The sequence below is a fragment of the Hyla sarda genome, chromosome 2 (assembly GCF_029499605.1).
Source record: "Hyla sarda isolate aHylSar1 chromosome 2, aHylSar1.hap1, whole genome shotgun sequence".
NCBI lineage: Eukaryota > Metazoa > Chordata > Amphibia > Anura > Hylidae > Hyla > Hyla sarda.
In genome coordinates this window covers 440,782,790-440,802,244 of record NC_079190.1, presented here as the reverse complement: position 1 = coordinate 440,802,244, position 19,455 = coordinate 440,782,790, and the positions used below count along the sequence as shown (strand labels likewise).

General features: G+C 47.5%; 1 protein-coding gene across 4 annotated transcripts in view; it reads right to left on the bottom strand.

Annotated features, from left to right (window-relative positions):
• PIR (pirin) overlaps nucleotides 1–19,455 on the bottom strand; it is a 114,323-nt gene that overhangs the window by 55,051 nt on the left and 39,817 nt on the right. Inside the window, exons 1-3 of one of the 4 annotated variants that reach the window (XM_056559254.1) lie at nucleotides 18,599–18,662; nucleotides 18,157–18,339; nucleotides 13,526–13,815 (exon numbers count right to left, since the gene is read on the bottom strand). In XM_056559254.1, the coding sequence (XP_056415229.1) occupies nucleotides 13,526–13,768 (243 nt within the window). In that variant the 5' untranslated portion in view covers nucleotides 13,769–13,815; nucleotides 18,157–18,339; nucleotides 18,599–18,662. Of the gene's footprint in view, nucleotides 1–13,525; nucleotides 13,816–18,156; nucleotides 18,571–18,598; nucleotides 18,663–19,455 lie in introns of those variants that run through there. The other 3 variants (XM_056559258.1, XM_056559255.1, XM_056559257.1) reach the window with 3 other exon arrangements.

Below are 19,455 nucleotides of genomic sequence, written 5' to 3'. Positions count from 1 at the left end.
GGAACTGTCCAGAGCAGCATATGTTTGCTATGGGGATTTTCTCCTACTCTGGACAGAGATGTCAGCAGAGAGCACTGTGCTCATGATGTCAGCAGAGAGCTCTGTGTTCCAAAAAGAAAATAATTTCTTCTGTAGTATTCAACAGCTGATAAGTACTGGAAGGATTAAGATTTTTTAATAGGAGTCCTTTACAAATCTGTTTAACTTTCTGGCACCAGTTGATTTAAAAAATAAATAAATAAATAAAAAAAAATGTACCCCCTTAAAGGACTACAAATGCCTGTGTGCACTATACCTTGTGCTTGAACTTTCCTGAAAAACCTGAAAGCTGGGTGTTGTCTCCCTAAGCAAAAATCAAAGTGTAACCAAATGTTTACATAATCTGGATAAAGTAAAAGTCTCATAAGCGTTTACTGTGTCCTTACACATTGGCCCTCATTTACTAAGCTAAAGCCCACTAGTTTTTGTTGGGTTTTCCCAAGTTATTTTGGGGCATAGTGTCTAAGACATGTCTGAGGCAGTGTGCCACAGTATGCAAAAAGAAAATCTGACAAACTCAACATTGCATTGTAAAAAAAACAAAAAGGGGTGTGGCCTGCTGCAAAGGGGGTGTGGCCGGGCAAAAAATAAATAAAATTCCATCTAGAAATAGCTGGTCAGAAAACTTTTCCGACTTGTAAATCTGTGAATCCCCATAGTAAATAGAGAGGAATCCTGCAAGTCGGAAACAACATTTCACACTTGTAAAAACCCAACACTCTTAGTAAATGAGGCCCAGTGTGTTTGGCTTGGGTAAGAGCTTGTGTTCATACTTTCTAGCAATTGGTAGGGGTCTTAGCAGCTGGACCCTCACTGATCACAACTTCCGACATGTCTTCATCCACTGCTGAATTTTTTAGCTACACGCTAATAGGGTGACCACGTGTCCCGGATTGCCTGGGACAGTCCCGCATTTGGAGAGTCTGTCCCGGGTCCCGGTCACCCTCATTCCGGGACAATGCAGTGTCCCGGAATGATCTGAGCCCGTGAGTCGCAGTCCGCTGCTGTGCTGTGACCAGTGGCGGATCCAGGGGGGGCAACGGGGCAATTGCCCCTAAACCCCCCCCCCCCCTGAGATTGTTGCCCCTCCTCCTGTACTATAGCATGGTGGAGTGGGAGCTGTCGGCTGTACCGCTCCACCACCCCTTTCTCACGCCCGTCACCTTTCTATCACAAGCCGCGGCTACTCCATTCCTGCAGTCAGTGAGAGCCAATCACGGCAGGCCGGCACGATGACATCACATCATCGCGCCGGCGCCCGGAGATTACGTCCCCGCAGCTCCCACTGACTGCAGGAATGGAGCAGCCACAGCATGTGAGAAAGGTGACGGGCGTGAGAAAGGGGAGGGGGGGAGCAAATTATAAGTGAGAGGGGCAAATTATAAGTGAGGGGCACATGTCAGGGGGGCATTATATGTGGGGGCACATGACAGGACACCCCACTGTCATGTGCCCCTCATATATAATACCTCATGTCCTGTGCCCCTCACAAATAATGCCCCCCTGACATGTGCCCCTCACATATAATGCCCCCTGTCCTGCCCCCTCAGGGGGCATTATATGTGAGGGGCACATGTCAGGGGGGCATTATATGTGAGGGGCACTATAAGTCAGGGTCACATGTCAGGGGGGCATTATATGTGAGGGGCACTATAAGTCAGGGTCACATGTCAGGGGGGCATTATATGTGGGGGGCACATGACGGGGGGCATTATATGTGAGGGGCACATGTCAGGGGGCATTTTATGTGGGGGCACATGACAGGGGGCATTATATGTGGGGGCACATGACAGGGGCCCCCCGTCATGTGCCCATATAATGCACAAATAATGCCCCCCTGACATTTGCCGCTTACCCAAAGTCATGTGCCCATCACTTATAATACCCCCTGTCCTGTGCCCCTCACATATATAGCCCCCCTGTCATGTGCCCCTCACATATAATGCCCCCCTGTCATGTGCCTGTCATGTGCCCCCCACATATAATGCCACTCACATATAATGCCACTCACAGTCCACGAGAGAGAGTGCTGTTCTTAGGATGGTCTTGTCAGCTTGTGCCCAGCATTGAACAACCTGAGTCTAGCATTGTTTTAAATATATCTATCTCCTTTTTGGAGGGACTCCATTCCCCCCCTCCCCTCTGATCCCACCAGGTGGGGGCATCTCTTATCTCATATATGGGACCAGAGACCCCTTACATCCTGCTGCTTCAAAGGGCCTTTGACTTCAAAAGAGGAAAACAGCAGACAGGCCCCAATTGACTGCAATACACAAAAACAAAGGATACACCGTCTGAATGACCCCTCACCCCCAGGTCTTAGTTTATACATAGATGCAATTATAAAACACATGTATGTTTCCATAATCAGGCCTTGGGCCTGACAGCCCCATGTCCTGTGCCCCTCACATATAATGCCCCTCTGTCATGTGCCCCTCATATATAATACCCCATATCCTGTGCCCCTCACATATAATGCCCCCTGTCCTGCCCCCTCAGGGGGCATTATATGTGAGGGGCACAGGACACGGGGAATTATATGTGAGGGGCAAAGGACAGGGGGTATTATAAGTCCAATGTCAGTCTCACGTATAAGTTTGCCGAAATGCACTTGTGAAAGTAAGTGTCCCTGAATGGCCGTTAGGAAATGTGGTCACCCTACACGCTAAGCCTCCCATTTGACATAGGCATGTTAGTATTTTGGGTACATGCATATACACATATGGGGGAGATTCATCAAAACTTGTGCAGAGTAACATGTGACCAGCTGCGCATAGCAACCAATTAGATCGCTTCTTTCATTTTTGAAAAGGCCTGTAAAACTTATAGAAGTGATCTGATTGGTTGCTATGGGCAACTGGTCAATTATTCCTCTGTACAGGTCTTGCTGAATCTCCCCCGTAATGTAAAAATGTGCTGGTTAATGGACCCTAAACCTGTATTTTATCTGTTTAATACACTTTATTTCTGGGTCCAAGCAACCACACCAAGCTAGGGAGAGGTTGACTGTAATGTGTTGCAATAAGACTTTTCTACATTTTCAGATCTTAAATACATTTAACCCCTTAAGGACGCAGGGTTTTTCCGTTTTTGCATTTTCATTTTTTCCTCATCACCTTCTAAAAATCATAACGCTTTCAATTTTGCACATAAAATTCCATATGATGGCTTATTTTTTGTGCCACCAATTCTACTTTGCAGTGACATTAGTCATTTTACCCAAAAATCCACCAAAAATTCATTGTGCGACAAAATTGAAGAAAAAAATGTAATTTTGTAACTTTTGGGGGCTTCCGTTTCTACACAGTGCATTTTTCGGTAAAAATAACACCTTATATTTATTCTGTAGGTCCATACGGTTAAAATGATACCCTACTTATATAGGTTGGATATTGTCGTACTTCGGAAAAAAATCATAACTACATGCATATTAAAAATTCTCATCTTCTAACCCCTATAACTTTTTTATTTTTCCGCATATGGGCCGGTATGAGGACTCATTCTTTGCGCGTGTTGTGAAGTTTTTATCGTTACCATTTTTGTATTGATCAGACTTTTTGATCGCTTTTTATAAATTTTTTCATGATATAAAAAGTGACCAAAAATAGGCTATTTTGGAATTTGGAATTTTTTGGCGCATACGCCATTGACCGTGCGGTTTAATTAATGATAATTAATTATATACTTTTATAGTTTTCAGACATTTCCACACGTGGCGATACTACATATGTTTATTTACACAGTTTTTTGTTTTTTTTTTATGGGAAAAGGGGGGTGATTCAAACTTTTATTAGGGAAGGGGTTAAATGACTTTTATTCACTTTTTTTTTTCACTTTTTTTGCAGTGCTATAGCTCCCTGTAGCTCAGGCTTGGAGCAATCAAACGCCGATTGGACGTGACGGAGCAAGGTAAGGGGGGTCTTCACTCGCATCCTAGCTGATCGGGACATTGCGATTTTATTGTGATGTCCCGATCAGCTTGACTGAGCTGCCGGGAAGCGTTTTAGATGTGTAAAGGGTTAATAGCGTGCGGCACAATGATCGCTGCACGCTATTAGCCCAGGGTCCCGGCTATCGTTAGCAGCCAGGACCGACCCGATGTGACCACGTTTTAAACACCGGGACCGGGCAAGGCGCGTACAGGTACGCCCTTCGTCCTGAAGGAGTTAATGAAGATACTTTACAACCCTTTACATAGTGTCAGCCAGCGAGGGCCCCCATAAATATAGTGCCTACCCTAAAAGTTTTATTAACTGTACATGGGTGTTGCTGTTCTTTCTGTGATTACCATGGTCATGGAAAACCTTGCCAAGTGTTAGAATGAGTCAACAGCATACAGTAGCTGTAGCTAAGGGCTTACTCCCATTCATTAGGTGATCAGCATGCAGGTATCAGATAAAAAATTAATGTTGAAAATAGAATTATTTGATGGCAAGTATGCCACATGGTCCATAGGTCCGGCGTGCCCCCTTTCAGTCTATGGGACAACGATTGAGACATTGGATGCAAAAGGTCTCTTGGACACCGGACATACTTGAACCGAACCTTACTTTACTGAAATCTGTTTCTTTATATATAACATTCATTCCTGGCTGCAGCCCAATCCAATGGAAGCTTCAGGAATTCTATTACAGTCAGATGCCAACCCCACCCCCACGATCACATATTACCCTTTAAGTAAAGGGGTACTCTGCCGTTTGACATGTTATCCCCTACCAAAGGATAGGGGATAACATGTCTGATCACGGGTCCAGCCACTGGGGATCCCCACAATCTCTGATCTCCGCCACGATTTCCGCCGATCACAGACGCTAAAGTCCCCTCAATTCATGTCTATGGGAGGAGGCGTGCCGGCTGTGTACTAGCCGTCACACCGCCCTCCCATAGAAATGAATAGAGGGGGTGTGGCATGATGTCACGATCACAGAACCCCCAGACTCGGAGATCAGACATGTAATGCCCTGCGTGCTCCGCCCACGAGTCCTACATTTTGTCCTAGCCAAGACACACAGGGAGTAGCTGCAAGGACAAGACAGTTTTCTGGACAGTAGAGGGACTTTTAGGGCACATTCCCACAGGGCGTATATGCAGCGTATTTGACGCTGCGCAAAATTTATGGCAGCAGCGGGAAATACGCTGCGTATTCCTTGCTCACTATACACACAGGGCTTTCCGGCGGCAGCACTATGTGTGCAGTGAGTTTTGGAGGCAGAGCCGTGCGTCACAGACACGCCATTACACGGCCCCGCCTCCAAAACTCACTACACATATAGGGCTGCCGCCGGAAAGCCCTGTGTGTATAGTGAGCAAGGAATACGCAGCGTATTTCCAGCTGCTGCCATAAATTTTGCGCAGCGTCAAATACGCTGCGTATACGCCCTGTGGGAATGCACCCTTAAATGGTAAGAAGTATGAAGCACTTTTTCACCCAAAAGTAAACACATATTTTTTTTAACCAATGTATATTACAAATATACAAATAATGGGGGAGATTTATCAAAACCTGTCCAGAGAAAAAGTTGCTGAGTTGCCCATAGCAACCAATCAGATCGCTTTCGTTTTTCACAGGCCTTTTCAAAAATGAAAGAAGCTTTTTGATTGGTTGCTATGGGCAACTCAGTAACTTTTCCTCTTAACAGGTTTTGATAAATCTCCCGCATTGCTATTATCTACATAATGTAAAAAGTTTTTGCAAATGACAGTGGTCATTAAAGGGTATGGTATAATTTGTCACAAGCACGAACCAGATTGTTAAACAGGTTGGACCAGATATTTATTGCAGATGGGTTAAAATGCTGCACATGACAATTTTACTGTCACGATGCCGGCTGGCAGGTAGTGGATCCTCTGTGCCAGAGAGGGATTGGCGTGGACCGTGCTAGAGGATCGGTTCTAAGTCACTACTGGTTTTCACCAGAGCCCGCCGCAAAGCGGGATGGTCTTGCTGCGGCGGTAGTGACCAGGTCGTATCCCCTAGCAACGGCTCAACCTCTCTGGCTGCTGAAGATAGGCGCGGTACAAGGGAGTAGACAGAAGCAAGGTCGGACGTAGCAGAAGGTCGGGGCAGGCAGCAAGGATCGTAGTCAGGGGCAACGGCAGAAGGTCTGGAATCACAGGCAAGGAACACACAAGGAACGCTTTCACTGGCACTAGGGCAACAAGATCCGGCGAGGGAGTGAAGGGGAAGTGAGGTGATATAGGGAAGTGCACAGGTGTAAACACTAATTGGAACCACTGCACCAATCAGCGGTGCAGTGGCCCTTTAAATCGCAAAGACCCGGCGCGCGCGCGCCCTAGGGAGCGGGGCCGCGCGCGCCGGGACAGAACTGACGGGGAGCGAGTAAGGTACGGGAGCCGGGGTGCGCATCGCGAGCGGGCGCTACCCGCATCGCGAATCGCATCCCGGCCGGAGGTGGTAACGCAGCGCCCCGGGTCCGTGGAACCGACCGGGGCGCTGCAGTGAGGGAAGTGTAGCGAGCGCTCCGGGGAGGAGCGGGGACCCGGAGCGCTCGGCGTAACAGTACCCCCCCCCTTGGGTCTCCCCCTCTTCTTGGGGCCTGAGAACCTGAGGATCAGACTTTTGTCCAGGATATTGTCCTCAGGTTCCCAGGACCTCTCTTCTGGACCACAACCCTCCCAATCCACTAAAAAAAAAGTTCTTCCCCTGACCTTTTTAGAGGCCAAAATCTCTTTGACAGAGAAGATGTCCGAGGAGCCGGAAACAGGAGTGGGAGGAACAGATTTAGGAGAAAAACGGTTGAGGATGAGAGGTTTAAGAAGAGAGACGTGAAAGGCATTAGGGATACGAAGAGAAGGAGGAAGAAGAAGTTTGTAAGAGACAGGATTAATTTGACACAAAACTTTAAAAGGACCAAGATAGCGTGGTCCCAACTTATAGCTCGGGACACGGAAACGGACATATTTAGCGGAGAGCCATACCTTGTCTCCAGGGGAAAAAATGGGAGGAGCTCTTCTTTTCTTATCTGCGAATCTCTTCATGCGAGAAGAAGCCTGTAAGAGAGAATTTTGGGTCTCTTTCCATATGGTGGAAAGATCACGAGAAATTTCATCCACAGCGGGCAGACCAGAGGGCAAGGGGGTAGGGAGGGGGGGAAGAGGGTGACGGCCGTACACCACGAAAAACGGAGATTTGGAGGAAGATTCAGAGATTCTGAAATTATACGAGAATTCGGCCCAAGGTAGAAGATCTGCCCAGTCATCCTGGCGGGAGGAAACAAAATGTCGTAAATAGTCACCCAAGATCTGGTTAATTCTCTCTACTTGTCCATTGGATTGAGGATGGTATGCAGAAGAAAAATTTAATTTAATCTTGAGTTGTTTACAGAGAGCCCTCCAGAATTTAGACACAAATTGGACGCCTCTATCCGAGACGATCTGTGTAGGCAACCCGTGAAGACGAAAAATGTGTACAAAAAATTGTTTAGCCAACTGAGGCGCTGAAGGAAGACCAGGAAGAGGGATGAAATGTGCCATTTTGGAGAATCGATCAACGACCACCCAAATAACAGTGTTGCCATGGGATGGGGGTAAGTCAGTAATAAAATCCATACCAATCAGAGACCAAGGTTGTTCGGGGACAGGTAGAGGATGAAGAAAACCAGCGGGCTTCTGGCGAGGAGTCTTATCCCGGGCACAGATAGTGCAGGCTCGCACAAAGTCCACCACATCAGTCTCTAGAGTCGGCCACCAATAGAAGCGAGAGATGAGTTGCACAGATTTCTTGATGCCCGCATGACCTGCGAGATGGGAGGAGTGACCCCATTTGAGGATCCCAAGGCGTTGGCGTGGAGAAACAAAGGTCTTTCCTGGAGGAGTTTGCCTGATGGAGGCTGGAGAAGTGGAAATCAGGCAGTCAGGAGGAATGATGTGTTGAGGAGAGAGTTCAATTTCAGAGGCATCTGAGGAACGAGAGAGAGCATCGGCCCTAATGTTTTTATCAGCAGGCCGAAAGTGAATTTCAAAATTAAATCGGGCAAAGAACAGAGACCACCTGGCCTGACGAGGATTCAGCCGTTGGGCAGACTGGAGGTAGGAGAGGTTCTTGTGATCGGTGTAAATAATAACTGGAAATCTTGATCCCTCCAGCAGATGCCTCCATTCCTCAAGTGCTAATTTAATGGCTAGAAGCTCTCGATCCCCGATGGAGTAGTTCCTCTCCGCCGGAGAGAAGGTCCTGGAAAAAAAACCACAAGTAACAGCATGCCCGGAAGAGTTTTTTTGTAGAAGGACAGCTCCAGCTCCCACTGAGGAGGCATCAACCTCCAATAGGAAGGGTTTAGATGGGTCAGGTCTGGAGAGCACGGGAGCCGAAGAAAAGGCAGACTTGAGTCGTTTAAAGGCGTCTTCCGCTTGAGGAGGCCAAGACTTGGGATCGGCATTTTTTTTTGTTAAAGCCACAATAGGAGCCACAATGGTAGAAAAATGTGGAATAAATTGCCTGTAATAATTGGCGAACCCCAAAAAACGTTGGATGGCACGGAGTCCGGAGGGGCGTGGCCAATCTAAGACGGCAGAGAGTTTATCTGGGTCCATTTGTAGTCCCTGGCCAGAGACCAAGTATCCTAGAAAAGGAAGAGATTGGCATTCAAACAGACATTTCTCTATTTTGGCATAGAGTTGATTATCACGAAGTCTCTGAAGAACCATACGGACATGCTGGCGGTGTTCTTCAAGATTGGCAGAAAAAATCAGGATATCGTCCAGATATACAACAACACAGGAGTATAGTAGATCACGAAAAATTTCATTAACAAAGTCTTGGAAGACGGCAGGGGCGTTGCATAGACCAAAGGGCATGACCAGATACTCAAAGTGTCCATCTCTGGTGTTAAATGCCGTTTTCCATTCATCCCCCTCTCTGATGCGGATGAGATTATAAGCACCTCTTAAGTCCAGTTTGGTAAAAATATGGGCACCTTGGAGACGATCAAAGAGTTCAGAGATGAGGGGTAGGGGGTAGCGGTTCTTAACCGTGATTTTATTAAGACCGCGGTAGTCAATGCAAGGACGTAGAGAGCCATCTTTTTTGGACACAAAGAAAAATCCGGCTCCGGCAGGAGAGGAGGATTTACGGATAAAGCCCTTTTTTAAATTTTCTTGGACGTATTCAGACATGGCAAGAGTCTCTGGGACGGACAGAGGATAGATTCTGCCCCGGGGTGGAGTAGTGCCCGGGAGGAGGTCAATGGGACAATCATAAGGCCTGTGAGGAGGTAGAGTCTCAGCTTGTTTTTTGCAAAAAACGTCCGCAAAGTCCATATAGGCCTTAGGGAGACCGGTTACATGAGGAAGCACAGGGACACGGCAAGGTTTACTGGGAACCGGTTTTAAGCAGTCCTTGGAACAAGAGGGCCCCCAACTCTTGATCTCCCCAGTGGACCAATCCAGGATTGGGGAATGGAGTTGAAGCCAGGGAAGTCCAAGAAGGATTTCAGAAGTGCAATTGGGGAGGACCAACAGTTCAATCCTCTCGTGATGAGATCCGATGCACATTAGAAGGGGCTCCGTGCGGAAACGTATAGTACAGTCCAATCTTTCATTGTTTACACAATTGATGTAGAGGGGTCTGGCGAGACTGGTCACCGGGATGTTGAACCTGTTGACGAGAGAGGCTAAGATGAAATTTCCTGCAGATCCAGAGTCCAAGAAGGCCACAGCAGAGAAGGAGAAGGCAGAGGCAGACATCCGCACAGGCACAGTAAGACGTGGAGAAGCAGAGTAGACATCAAGGACTGTCTCACCTTTGTGCGGAGTCAGCGGACGTCTTTCCAGGCGGGGAGGACGGATAGGACAATCCTTCAGGAAGTGTTCGGTACTAGCACAGTACAGGCAGAGATTCTCCATGCGGCGTCGTGTCCTCTCTTGGGGTGTCAGGCGAGACCGGTCGACCTGCATAGCCTCCACGGCGGGAGGCACAGGAACAGATTGCAGGGGACCAGAGGAGAGAGGAGCCGGGGAGAAGAAACGCCTCGTGCGAACAGAGTCCATATCCTGGCGGAGCTCCTGACGCCGTTCGGAAAAACGCATGTCAATGCGAGTGGCAAGATGGATGAGTTCATGTAGGTTAGCAGGGATTTCTCGTGCGGCCAGAACATCTTTAATGTTGCTGGATAGGCCTTTTTTAAAGGTCGCGCAGAGTGCCTCATTGTTCCAGGATAATTCTGAAGCAAGGGTACGGAACTGTACGGCATACTCGCCAACGGAAGAATTACCCTGGACCAGGTTCAACAGGGCAGTCTCAGCAGAAGAGGCTCGGGCAGGTTCCTCAAAGACACTTCGAATTTCCGAGAAGAAGGAGTGTACAGAGGCAGTGACGGGGTCATTGCGGTCCCAGAGCGGTGTGGCCCAAGCCAGGGCTTTTCCAGACAGCAGGCTGACTACGAAAGCCACCTTAGACCTTTCAGTGGGGAACTGGTCCGACATCATCTCCAAGTGTAATGAACATTGGGAAAGAAAGCCACGGCAAAACTTAGAGTCCCCATCAAATTTATCCGGCAAGGATAGTCGTATTCCAGAAGCGGCCACTCGCTGCGGAGGAGGTACAGGAGCTGGCGGAGGAGATGATTGCTGGAGCTGTGGTAGTAACTGTTGTAGCATAACAGTCAGTTGAGACAGCTGTTGGCCTTGTTGCGCAATCTGTTGTGACTGCTGGGCGACCACCGTGGTGAGGTCAGCGACAACTGGCAGAGGAACTTCAGCGGGATCCATGGCCGGATCTACTGTCACGATGCCGGCTGGCAGGTAGTGGATCCTCTGTGCCAGAGAGGGATTGGCGTGGACCGTGCTAGAGGATCGGTTCTAAGTCACTACTGGTTTTCACCAGAGCCCGCCGCAAAGCGGGATGGTCTTGCTGCGGCGGTAGTGACCAGGTCGTATCCCCTAGCAACGGCTCAACCTCTCTGGCTGCTGAAGATAGGCGCGGTACAAGGGAGTAGACAGAAGCAAGGTCGGACGTAGCAGAAGGTCGGGGCAGGCAGCAAGGATCGTAGTCAGGGGCAACGGCAGAAGGTCTGGAATCACAGGCAAGGAACACACAAGGAACGCTTTCACTGGCACTAGGGCAACAAGATCCGGCGAGGGAGTGAAGGGGAAGTGAGGTGATATAGGGAAGTGCACAGGTGTAAACACTAATTGGAACCACTGCACCAATCAGCGGTGCAGTGGCCCTTTAAATCGCAAAGACCCGGCGCGCGCGCGCCCTAGGGAGCGGGGCCGCGCGCGCCGGGACAGAACTGACGGGGAGCGAGTAAGGTACGGGAGCCGGGGTGCGCATCGCGAGCGGGCGCTACCCGCATCGCGAATCGCATCCCGGCCGGAGGTGGTAACGCAGCGCCCCGGGTCCGTGGAACCGACCGGGGCGCTGCAGTGAGGGAAGTGTAGCGAGCGCTCCGGGGAGGAGCGGGGACCCGGAGCGCTCGGCGTAACATTTACAGGTAGTTTTGCAATACTCTCTGCAAACCAGGAAAGCCTGACCTATATGTTAAAGATATCTGCCATTAACCTGACAGAGGGCAAAATATATATCCTTATGGTCTCTATTTCAATATACCACAAAAATGTATGAAATAGTATAATAGACTATACTATTTAATACAGTGGTAAACATATGTACTTGAGAGCCTCCAGTGAGATAAATGTCTATGTATAGAAAGTTTGATAACAATAGGTTACAGGTAGTATATAAGCAATGTTGCTACGTACGGTATATACAAAGTCCATCACAGGTAAATGGTGCTATCCTTCACCATCAATGCAGACTATATTCAAAAGACCTGGATAGCATGCAGTGAGCATTTCCAACTGCACTAGAAGATTTAGATGAATTACTCATGACCACCACGTTCAGGTCTTCTTTAACTTTCACTTTTTATTCATTTGTTGCTCTCAAAATCATCATATTTTCATATCAAGAGGCATGGGGTACGATGGTTTACATCCCAAGTGGGCAAGATGACAAATGCCTCAGCTCCAGCCTGCCGCGCTACGTTGTGGGGAACAACCCCTTAAGGCTGGAGCTGAGGCATTTGTCATCTTGCCCACTTGGGATGTAAACCATCGTACCCCATGCATCTTGATGTGGGGAACAACCTTAAGGGGTTGTTCCGCCAAACATAGCGTGGCAGGCTGGAGCTGAGGCATTTGTCAACTTGCCCACTTGGGATGTAAACCATCGTACCCCATGCATCCGGATATGAAAGTTGAAGAAGACCTGAACGTGGTGATCGTGAGAAATTCATCTAAATCTTCTAGTGCAGTTGCATATGCTCGCCGCATGCTATCCAGGTCATTTGAATATTGTATGTATAGAAGGTTATCACTGGAACTAACCCAGACAGAGTCTCCCCACCTGTGCTATGCTATCTCCCTGGGCAGCAATAATCTGTACTGCCCAACCACAACTTTACACTACCACTAGGCATAGAAGGCCACACAGTGGACTCTTGTCACACACAATGGGGAACATGTATCAAACATTTTACCCCTGTTTTGTGTGCATTTTTTTGCGCCAAATTTTGCGCAAGCCCTTTTTTTGTGCATTTTTTTGCGCACGTTTTGGTAGAGCATGTCCTCCAGATGTGGCTGAATCGGGGTACCTTGGAGTGACATCTATAGTACACATGGATTTATTAACTGCATACTTTTCCTTTACACCAAAAATTTTGCCGCAAGAGCTGTTTTTTTTCCTCAAATATAAGCCATCTTGGACTTAACGTAGCAAGATGCTCTAAATCATCGATTCTATTTTCCAAAGAGTGGATTGAGGAGATTACTATATTTACCCACAATTTATGAAGCTCATTGCGCTTGGTTGATAAATTTAGCGCTTCTGCGCATAATTTAGAATTCGGGAAAAGGGGTAAATTGCTTCTACCATACACAAATAATGATACATGTCCCCCAATGTGCAGGGATAGGTGATTGAAGGGATCAGAGCTGTAGGCACTACAACATTTGAGATGGTGAAAGGTGAGCCATGGGTGCAGAAAACCCGATTGATTGCAAAAAGATTCAACTACATGGCCATGTGCATTAGCTGCTGGGTGATCTTGGCAGCCAAGTCTACAAGGAGGAGGGAAGGGGGAAAGGAGGGGAGCAGTCTATTCAACAAGAATGCTGCCAAGAAGATATAACACGCTACTGTCACACTGCCAGTGCCCAGCCCTAGCCTCTTCTGTGATAAGCACTCTTCTTGTTCTTATACAGAGAGGAAGGAGTCAATATTCATGGCCTATCCAAATGTATGCCTATACAGTGGGAAAAGCTACAGCCTTCAATCAGTGGTGATATCAGGAGTTCTTATGCCTCTGATAAAACAGGTCTTGCCTTGTTGTCATCCATGGAATCCCAGATGAAGTTCTAAGGAACACTGGGAATCTATGGGAGAGTTTAGGCAAAATTGCTTTACAGTCCAATACCTCAAATAGTTGATTTTGCAAATTAGCATAAACAAAAAAAAAATGCCTACCTCTGGTCTTCCAATGCTCCTGCGGACACGGGCTCCGAGTCCCTCTGACTGCTCAACACTGAGGACAGTCTTTGTCACTGTTCTGCTGGCCATTCTGGCAACTTCAGACAGCATACACGAGTTAGAATCCGGTCCTGGATGCTGCGATCTGTAACACGCACCAAAAGATTCAGCTGGAGGATATAGGATTTGGTCTCCAAATACCGTATACACTAACAGAAAGTACAGAGCTCTAACACACATGAGAGGATCAGGCAGGATATTCCAAGCTCCCCGCTTTGTTTTCTTAACTAAATGGAAAAAAAAAATGAAATGTTAAGAGGAAGGAAGGTTTTCCAAAAAGGAGCAATGGTTTCATGCCAGGTCTACATTTAAAGGGAACCTAACCAGTTGCAAACCAATGAAGACAAACATTTTTGTAAAATATTACATTACATTAATCTATTTCCCAAAACAAGATGGAAATAGACTAGATAAAAAGAAAGGCATAAACACAGACGTACATGCCAGAATCTGACCACATGGTCAAAGTGAATGGATCGAGGTTGGACACTTTGCACTTTTGGACCAAGAACAAATGTGACCTGTCCAAACGATGAGTGATAAGCGTATGATCACTGGGGGCCTAACAGCTGGAACTCCCACAAATGAACAGTGAACAGGACAGACAATTTCCCTGTATGAATTAAAGGGGTACTCCGCCCCTGGCATCTTATCCCCTATCCAAAGGATAGGGGATAAGATGTTAGATCGCTGCGGTCCCGCTGCTGGGGACCCCGGGGATCGCTGCTGCAGCACCCCGCTATGATTACTGTGCAGATCGCTCTGCACGTAATGACGAGCAATACACGGGCCGGAGCATCGTTATGTCACGGCTCCGCCCCTCGTGACGTCATGGCCCGCCCCCGTCAATACAAGTCTATGGGAGGGGGCGTGGCGGTCGTCACGCCCCCTGCCATAGACTTGCATTAAGGGGACGGGCGGTGATGTCATAAGGGGTGGAGCCATGACGTCACGCTGCTCCGGCCCCTGTATCACCCGTCATTACGCACAGAGCGAACTCGCTCTGCGCAGTAATGATGGCGGGGTGCCGCAGCGGCGATCCCCGGGGTCCCCAGCAGCAGGACCGCGGCGATCTAACATCTTATCCCCTATCCTTTGCATAGGGGATAAGATGCCAGGGGCGGAGTACCCCTTTAAGGCATGGGCTCGCTTGTATACTACTTTTCCATTCTTTTGGGGAATTTATTATTGCGTTCATTAAAGAGGTACTCTTCCCCTAGACATCTTATCCCCTACCTAAAGGATAGGGGATAAGATGTCTGATCGCGGGGGTCCTGCTGCTGGTGACCCCTGTGATCTCTGCTGCGGCACCCCAGACACCCCAGCGAACTTCACTCCATACCGGACAACTGGCGATGCAGGGCGGAGGCGTGTGGCGTCACGGTCACACCCCACTCGTGATGTCACGGTCACGCCCCTCAATGGAAGTGTATGGGAGGGGGCCTGACAGCCATCAGGCCCCCTCCATAGACTTGCATTGAGGGTGCGTGACCGTGACGCTGAACCCAACGCTCTAAACAAATGCCGGGTTCAGCACGGAGATCGCGGGGGTCCCCAGACATTATATCCCCTATCCTTTGGACCCCCTTTGGATAAGGGATAAGATGTCTAGGGGTGGAGTACCCCTTTAAATTCTTGTGAGTAAGTCATCTGTATTTTCCCCACATTTATCAAAGTGTATGTTCTTCCTAAATAAAGTAGCTTAGATGTAGACATGTTTCTAAGTGTGGTCCATGTGAGGTTGTGTAACATTTCTAACAATTTTATTTTAAATCCCCGACCACTGCAAAAAGCTAACCATGCCACGCTACAGTCAAGTTGTTTTCCCGATTGAGTCTAAATACATTGCGCAAAAATCTGCAACTTTTTACCACAAATAACAGTGTAAAACCAATGAGAAATTCCCCCCATCTGTCTATGGGACTAATGTGCATGACTAACACGTAGAGGCGCAACCACGAGAGGGAGTTAGAAGCTTATGGCAATACACTCATTTAGCTCTTATATGTTGTCGGGAGGTTGCATCCTCCTTTTGTACGATCCAGTGTAGAAATGTTTTTTTTTATCTGCCTGGACAACTAATAAAAACCTTTTCAATTGTGAAACACAAACCATGGTCATGTCCCTTTAACATTTCCATTGGAGACTGGGGTAGATGGGGAATACTTTTCATATGTTCTGTACATAAACAAATGTATGGACTAAAATAACTTCTCATGTATATTTGCCTGGCAAACATGAAACCGATACATACAGAGGAATAAAGTATCCTCAAAGTTCAGGCAAATAAGATTTTAAAAGAAGCTTTAAAAGGTGTACTCTGATGGGAGGTCTGATCACGAGGGGTCCAGCCACTGGGGCCCTTTGATCTCAGCTGGAACGATCTCCGACCCACCATGATCAGACTTCTTATCCTCTATACTTTGGATAGGGGATAAGATGTCTAGGGGCAGAGTACCCCTTTAAGGGTCTATTCACACGTACAGTCTCCGGTGTATATTTGATGCGCAGATTTCAATGTAAACTAAATGACTAAACACAGCCGCAAATCCTGCGCATCAAATATGCACAGGATACTGTACATGTGAATACACCCTAAGGGCAGGGTCACGCAGGGCACATTTTCAGCATATTTAACACTGCAGATGCGCAAACGACAGTCACAAAGGGACTACAGAGCGAGCTCCCGGACGCGCCCGGGAGCTCGCCCTGCAGTCCCTCTGTGACTGCCGTCAGCACATCCACAGCGTCAAATACACTGCTAATGCACCCTGTGTGACCTGCTCTAAACAGGTGTACCCATTTCATGAAGTGGTAGAATATTATGCTCTAACTCTGAAAATAAAGGGGCCACATTACTAAGACTTGTTTACTGTTTTTTTTTTTTTGTTTGTTTGTTTTTCCAAAAAACCCAGTATTGCAGGAGATTCACTAGGAGATGTGTTGTAGTTTCCCTGCATAGCAAATTAACTCTGCAGGCACTACAGTGCTAAATCAGTGTTCCTTCTTGGCAATTTTGTGAATAAGTTGGGACCATCATTAATCAAAATATTATATTCTACAGTACAATAATGCCAAAAGAAGTTTAGGTGGGAACACCCCTTTAAATGCCCCCAGGAGGTGGTAACAGTTTGGTTAATGTACATTGGAGGAGATATTTCAATAGCTGTGTGTGCATATGCCCCATCTATCCATCCATAGAGACTACTCAGGATTTGTGTTACCAACAACAGTAAAAAAAAATTTTTAATTTTGTCTGTAAAGTTCACCTGTAATCTTACCCTCCTGTCCAATCTTACACCATGGAGAAAAGCAAGTCCAAGCTAGCCAGCCGTAAGGCTGTGTTCACATGTTCACGTTTTTCATACACAGTATGAATATACAGTCAGGAATAGATTTGAAAAAATTAGAAGTCACAATCTTTCCGTTATTGGTGTTTTTCATTTCATTTATGATCTATTCATCTATTCCTGGCTTCGCATTCAATAATTGCAATTAACATATATATTATATATATATATATATATATATATATATGTCGTATATATACCGTATTTTTCGCCGTATAAGACGCACTTTTTCTTCCCCAAAACTGGGGGGGGGGAAAAGTTGGTGCATCTTATACGGCGAATACACACCTATTGCGGCGGTCCCTGCGGCCATCAACGGCCGGGACCCGCGGCTAAAACAGGACATCACCGATCGCGGTGATGCCCTGTATTAACCCTTCAGACACGGCGATCAAAGCTGATCGACGCGTCTGAAGCGAAAGTGACACTAACTCGGCTGCTCAGTCGGGCTGTTCGGGATCGCCGCGGTGAAATCGCGGCGTCCCGAACAGCTTACAGGACACCCGGAGGGACCTTATCTGCCTCCTCGGTGTCTGCTCCGTGCCGGGATCCCCTGCATGGCCAGCGCTCTCCTTCGACGTCATCGCGCACGCCATCCCATCATCCAATAGGAGCGGCGTGCGTAGCGACGTGATGACGGCGACGTGATGACGGCGACGGAGAGCGAGGATCCCGGGGAAGAAGACGTCCGGAGCGTCGGGGACACCACGGGGGCGCAGCGACAGCAATGGAGCAACATCCAGGGCAGTGGTGACTGGCGGTGACGGGTCCGGAGCAGCAGGGACACGTGAGTATTACCTTCTATACCAGTGGTCTTCAACCTGCGGACCTCCAGATGTTACAAAACTACATCTCCCAGCATGCCCGGACAGCCAACGGCTGTCCGGGCATGCTGGGAGTTGTAGTTTTGCAACATCTGGAGGTTCGCAAGTTGAAGATCACTGTTGGGTTCAGAATCTTTTTTTTCTAGATTTTGCACCATTAAAATTGAGTGCGTCTTTTATGCCGGTGCGTCCTATAGGGCAAAAAATATGATATATATATATATATATACATATACATATACATATATATATATATATATATATATATATATATATATATTTATACATATGCAGACAATATATATATATATATATATATATATATATGTATGTATGTATGTATGTATGTATGTATGTAGAATATAGGTAGGGGAGCACAGACACTACAGCTTACCTGCTCTCCCGTCTCCTCCCGGGGAAGGCTTGTGTACACACACTGGTGAGCGTCCTATAAAGGCTCGGAGAACTCGCTCACCATGATTCAGCACAAATTGTGCCCAGTTGTGAAGGTGTCAGCGAATCCGTCATAGAAGATCAATCTGACAACAGTCCTGGTGCCCTAGTAATTGTGGGCGGTCTATAGGAAACATAAACATAGGGGTAATATCAGGATATGGTAACTACTACAGGAATTCCATGTGTGTGATCACATTTTGTCAGCTTTCTGGTATGGAAAGTGTTAAACGCAGTCTAGATTACAGTTCTAGATTATGAACGTGTTATATTCCAATTTGCTTATATGTGCAGTGCACAGACAGATCTACAGGTAACACTACAGGACCCCAGTGTTATATAGAGGTTGGGAAGACACGCACACATCTGTCAGGACACTGTACCTGTGACGTCACCAGTGTAAACAGTGAGCAGAGGCTGCAGCCCACTCTGAGAGCAGGAAGTCCCACCTTCTGTCTGACTGTCGGGCAAAGGAACCAATTAGAGAGGGGGAAGAGTCCATAGTTACTGTGGCAACCAAGTATACGAATTCAGAAGTGAAAGAAAGGATCGGATTGTAATAAAGAATTGTTAAAGGGGTAGTCCAGTGGTGAAAAACTTATCCCCTATCCTAAGGATAGAGGATAAGTTTGAGATCGCGGGGGGTCCGATCGCTGGGGCCCCCTGCGATCTCTCTGTACGGGGCCCCGGCTCTCCGCCAAGATAGCGGGTGTCGACCCCCGCACGAGGCGGCGGCCGACACGCCCCCTCAATACATCTCTATGGCAGAGCCGGAGATTGCCGAAGGCAGCGCTTCGGCTCTGCCATAGAGTTGTATTGAGGGGGCGTGTCGGCCGCCGCCTCGTGCGGAGGTCGACACGCCCCCTTCCAGCGGGCTGTCGGGGCTCCGTACAGGAGATCGCAGGGGGCCCCAGCGGTCAGACCCCCGCGATCTGCAACTTATCCCCTATCCTTAGGATAGGGGATAAGTTGCTCACCACTGAATCACCACTGGACTACTCCTTTAATGTCAGTGATCATACAGTTAACTCTTTCATTTCTCTACCATTTTGCAGCTAAATAACCTTATGCAATGTCATGAATTTCACCAGTGAAATGCAAAAGAGAATACAGTACAGTACAGGTTATAAGAAATTTTGATAATGAGATAAGAAGCTCAAATCTACATTGAGTCCCCTGTTTTTCGAGTCGAAAAACAGTATCATTTTGGCTTAAGAAAGGTATTACAAGATACTGCAAC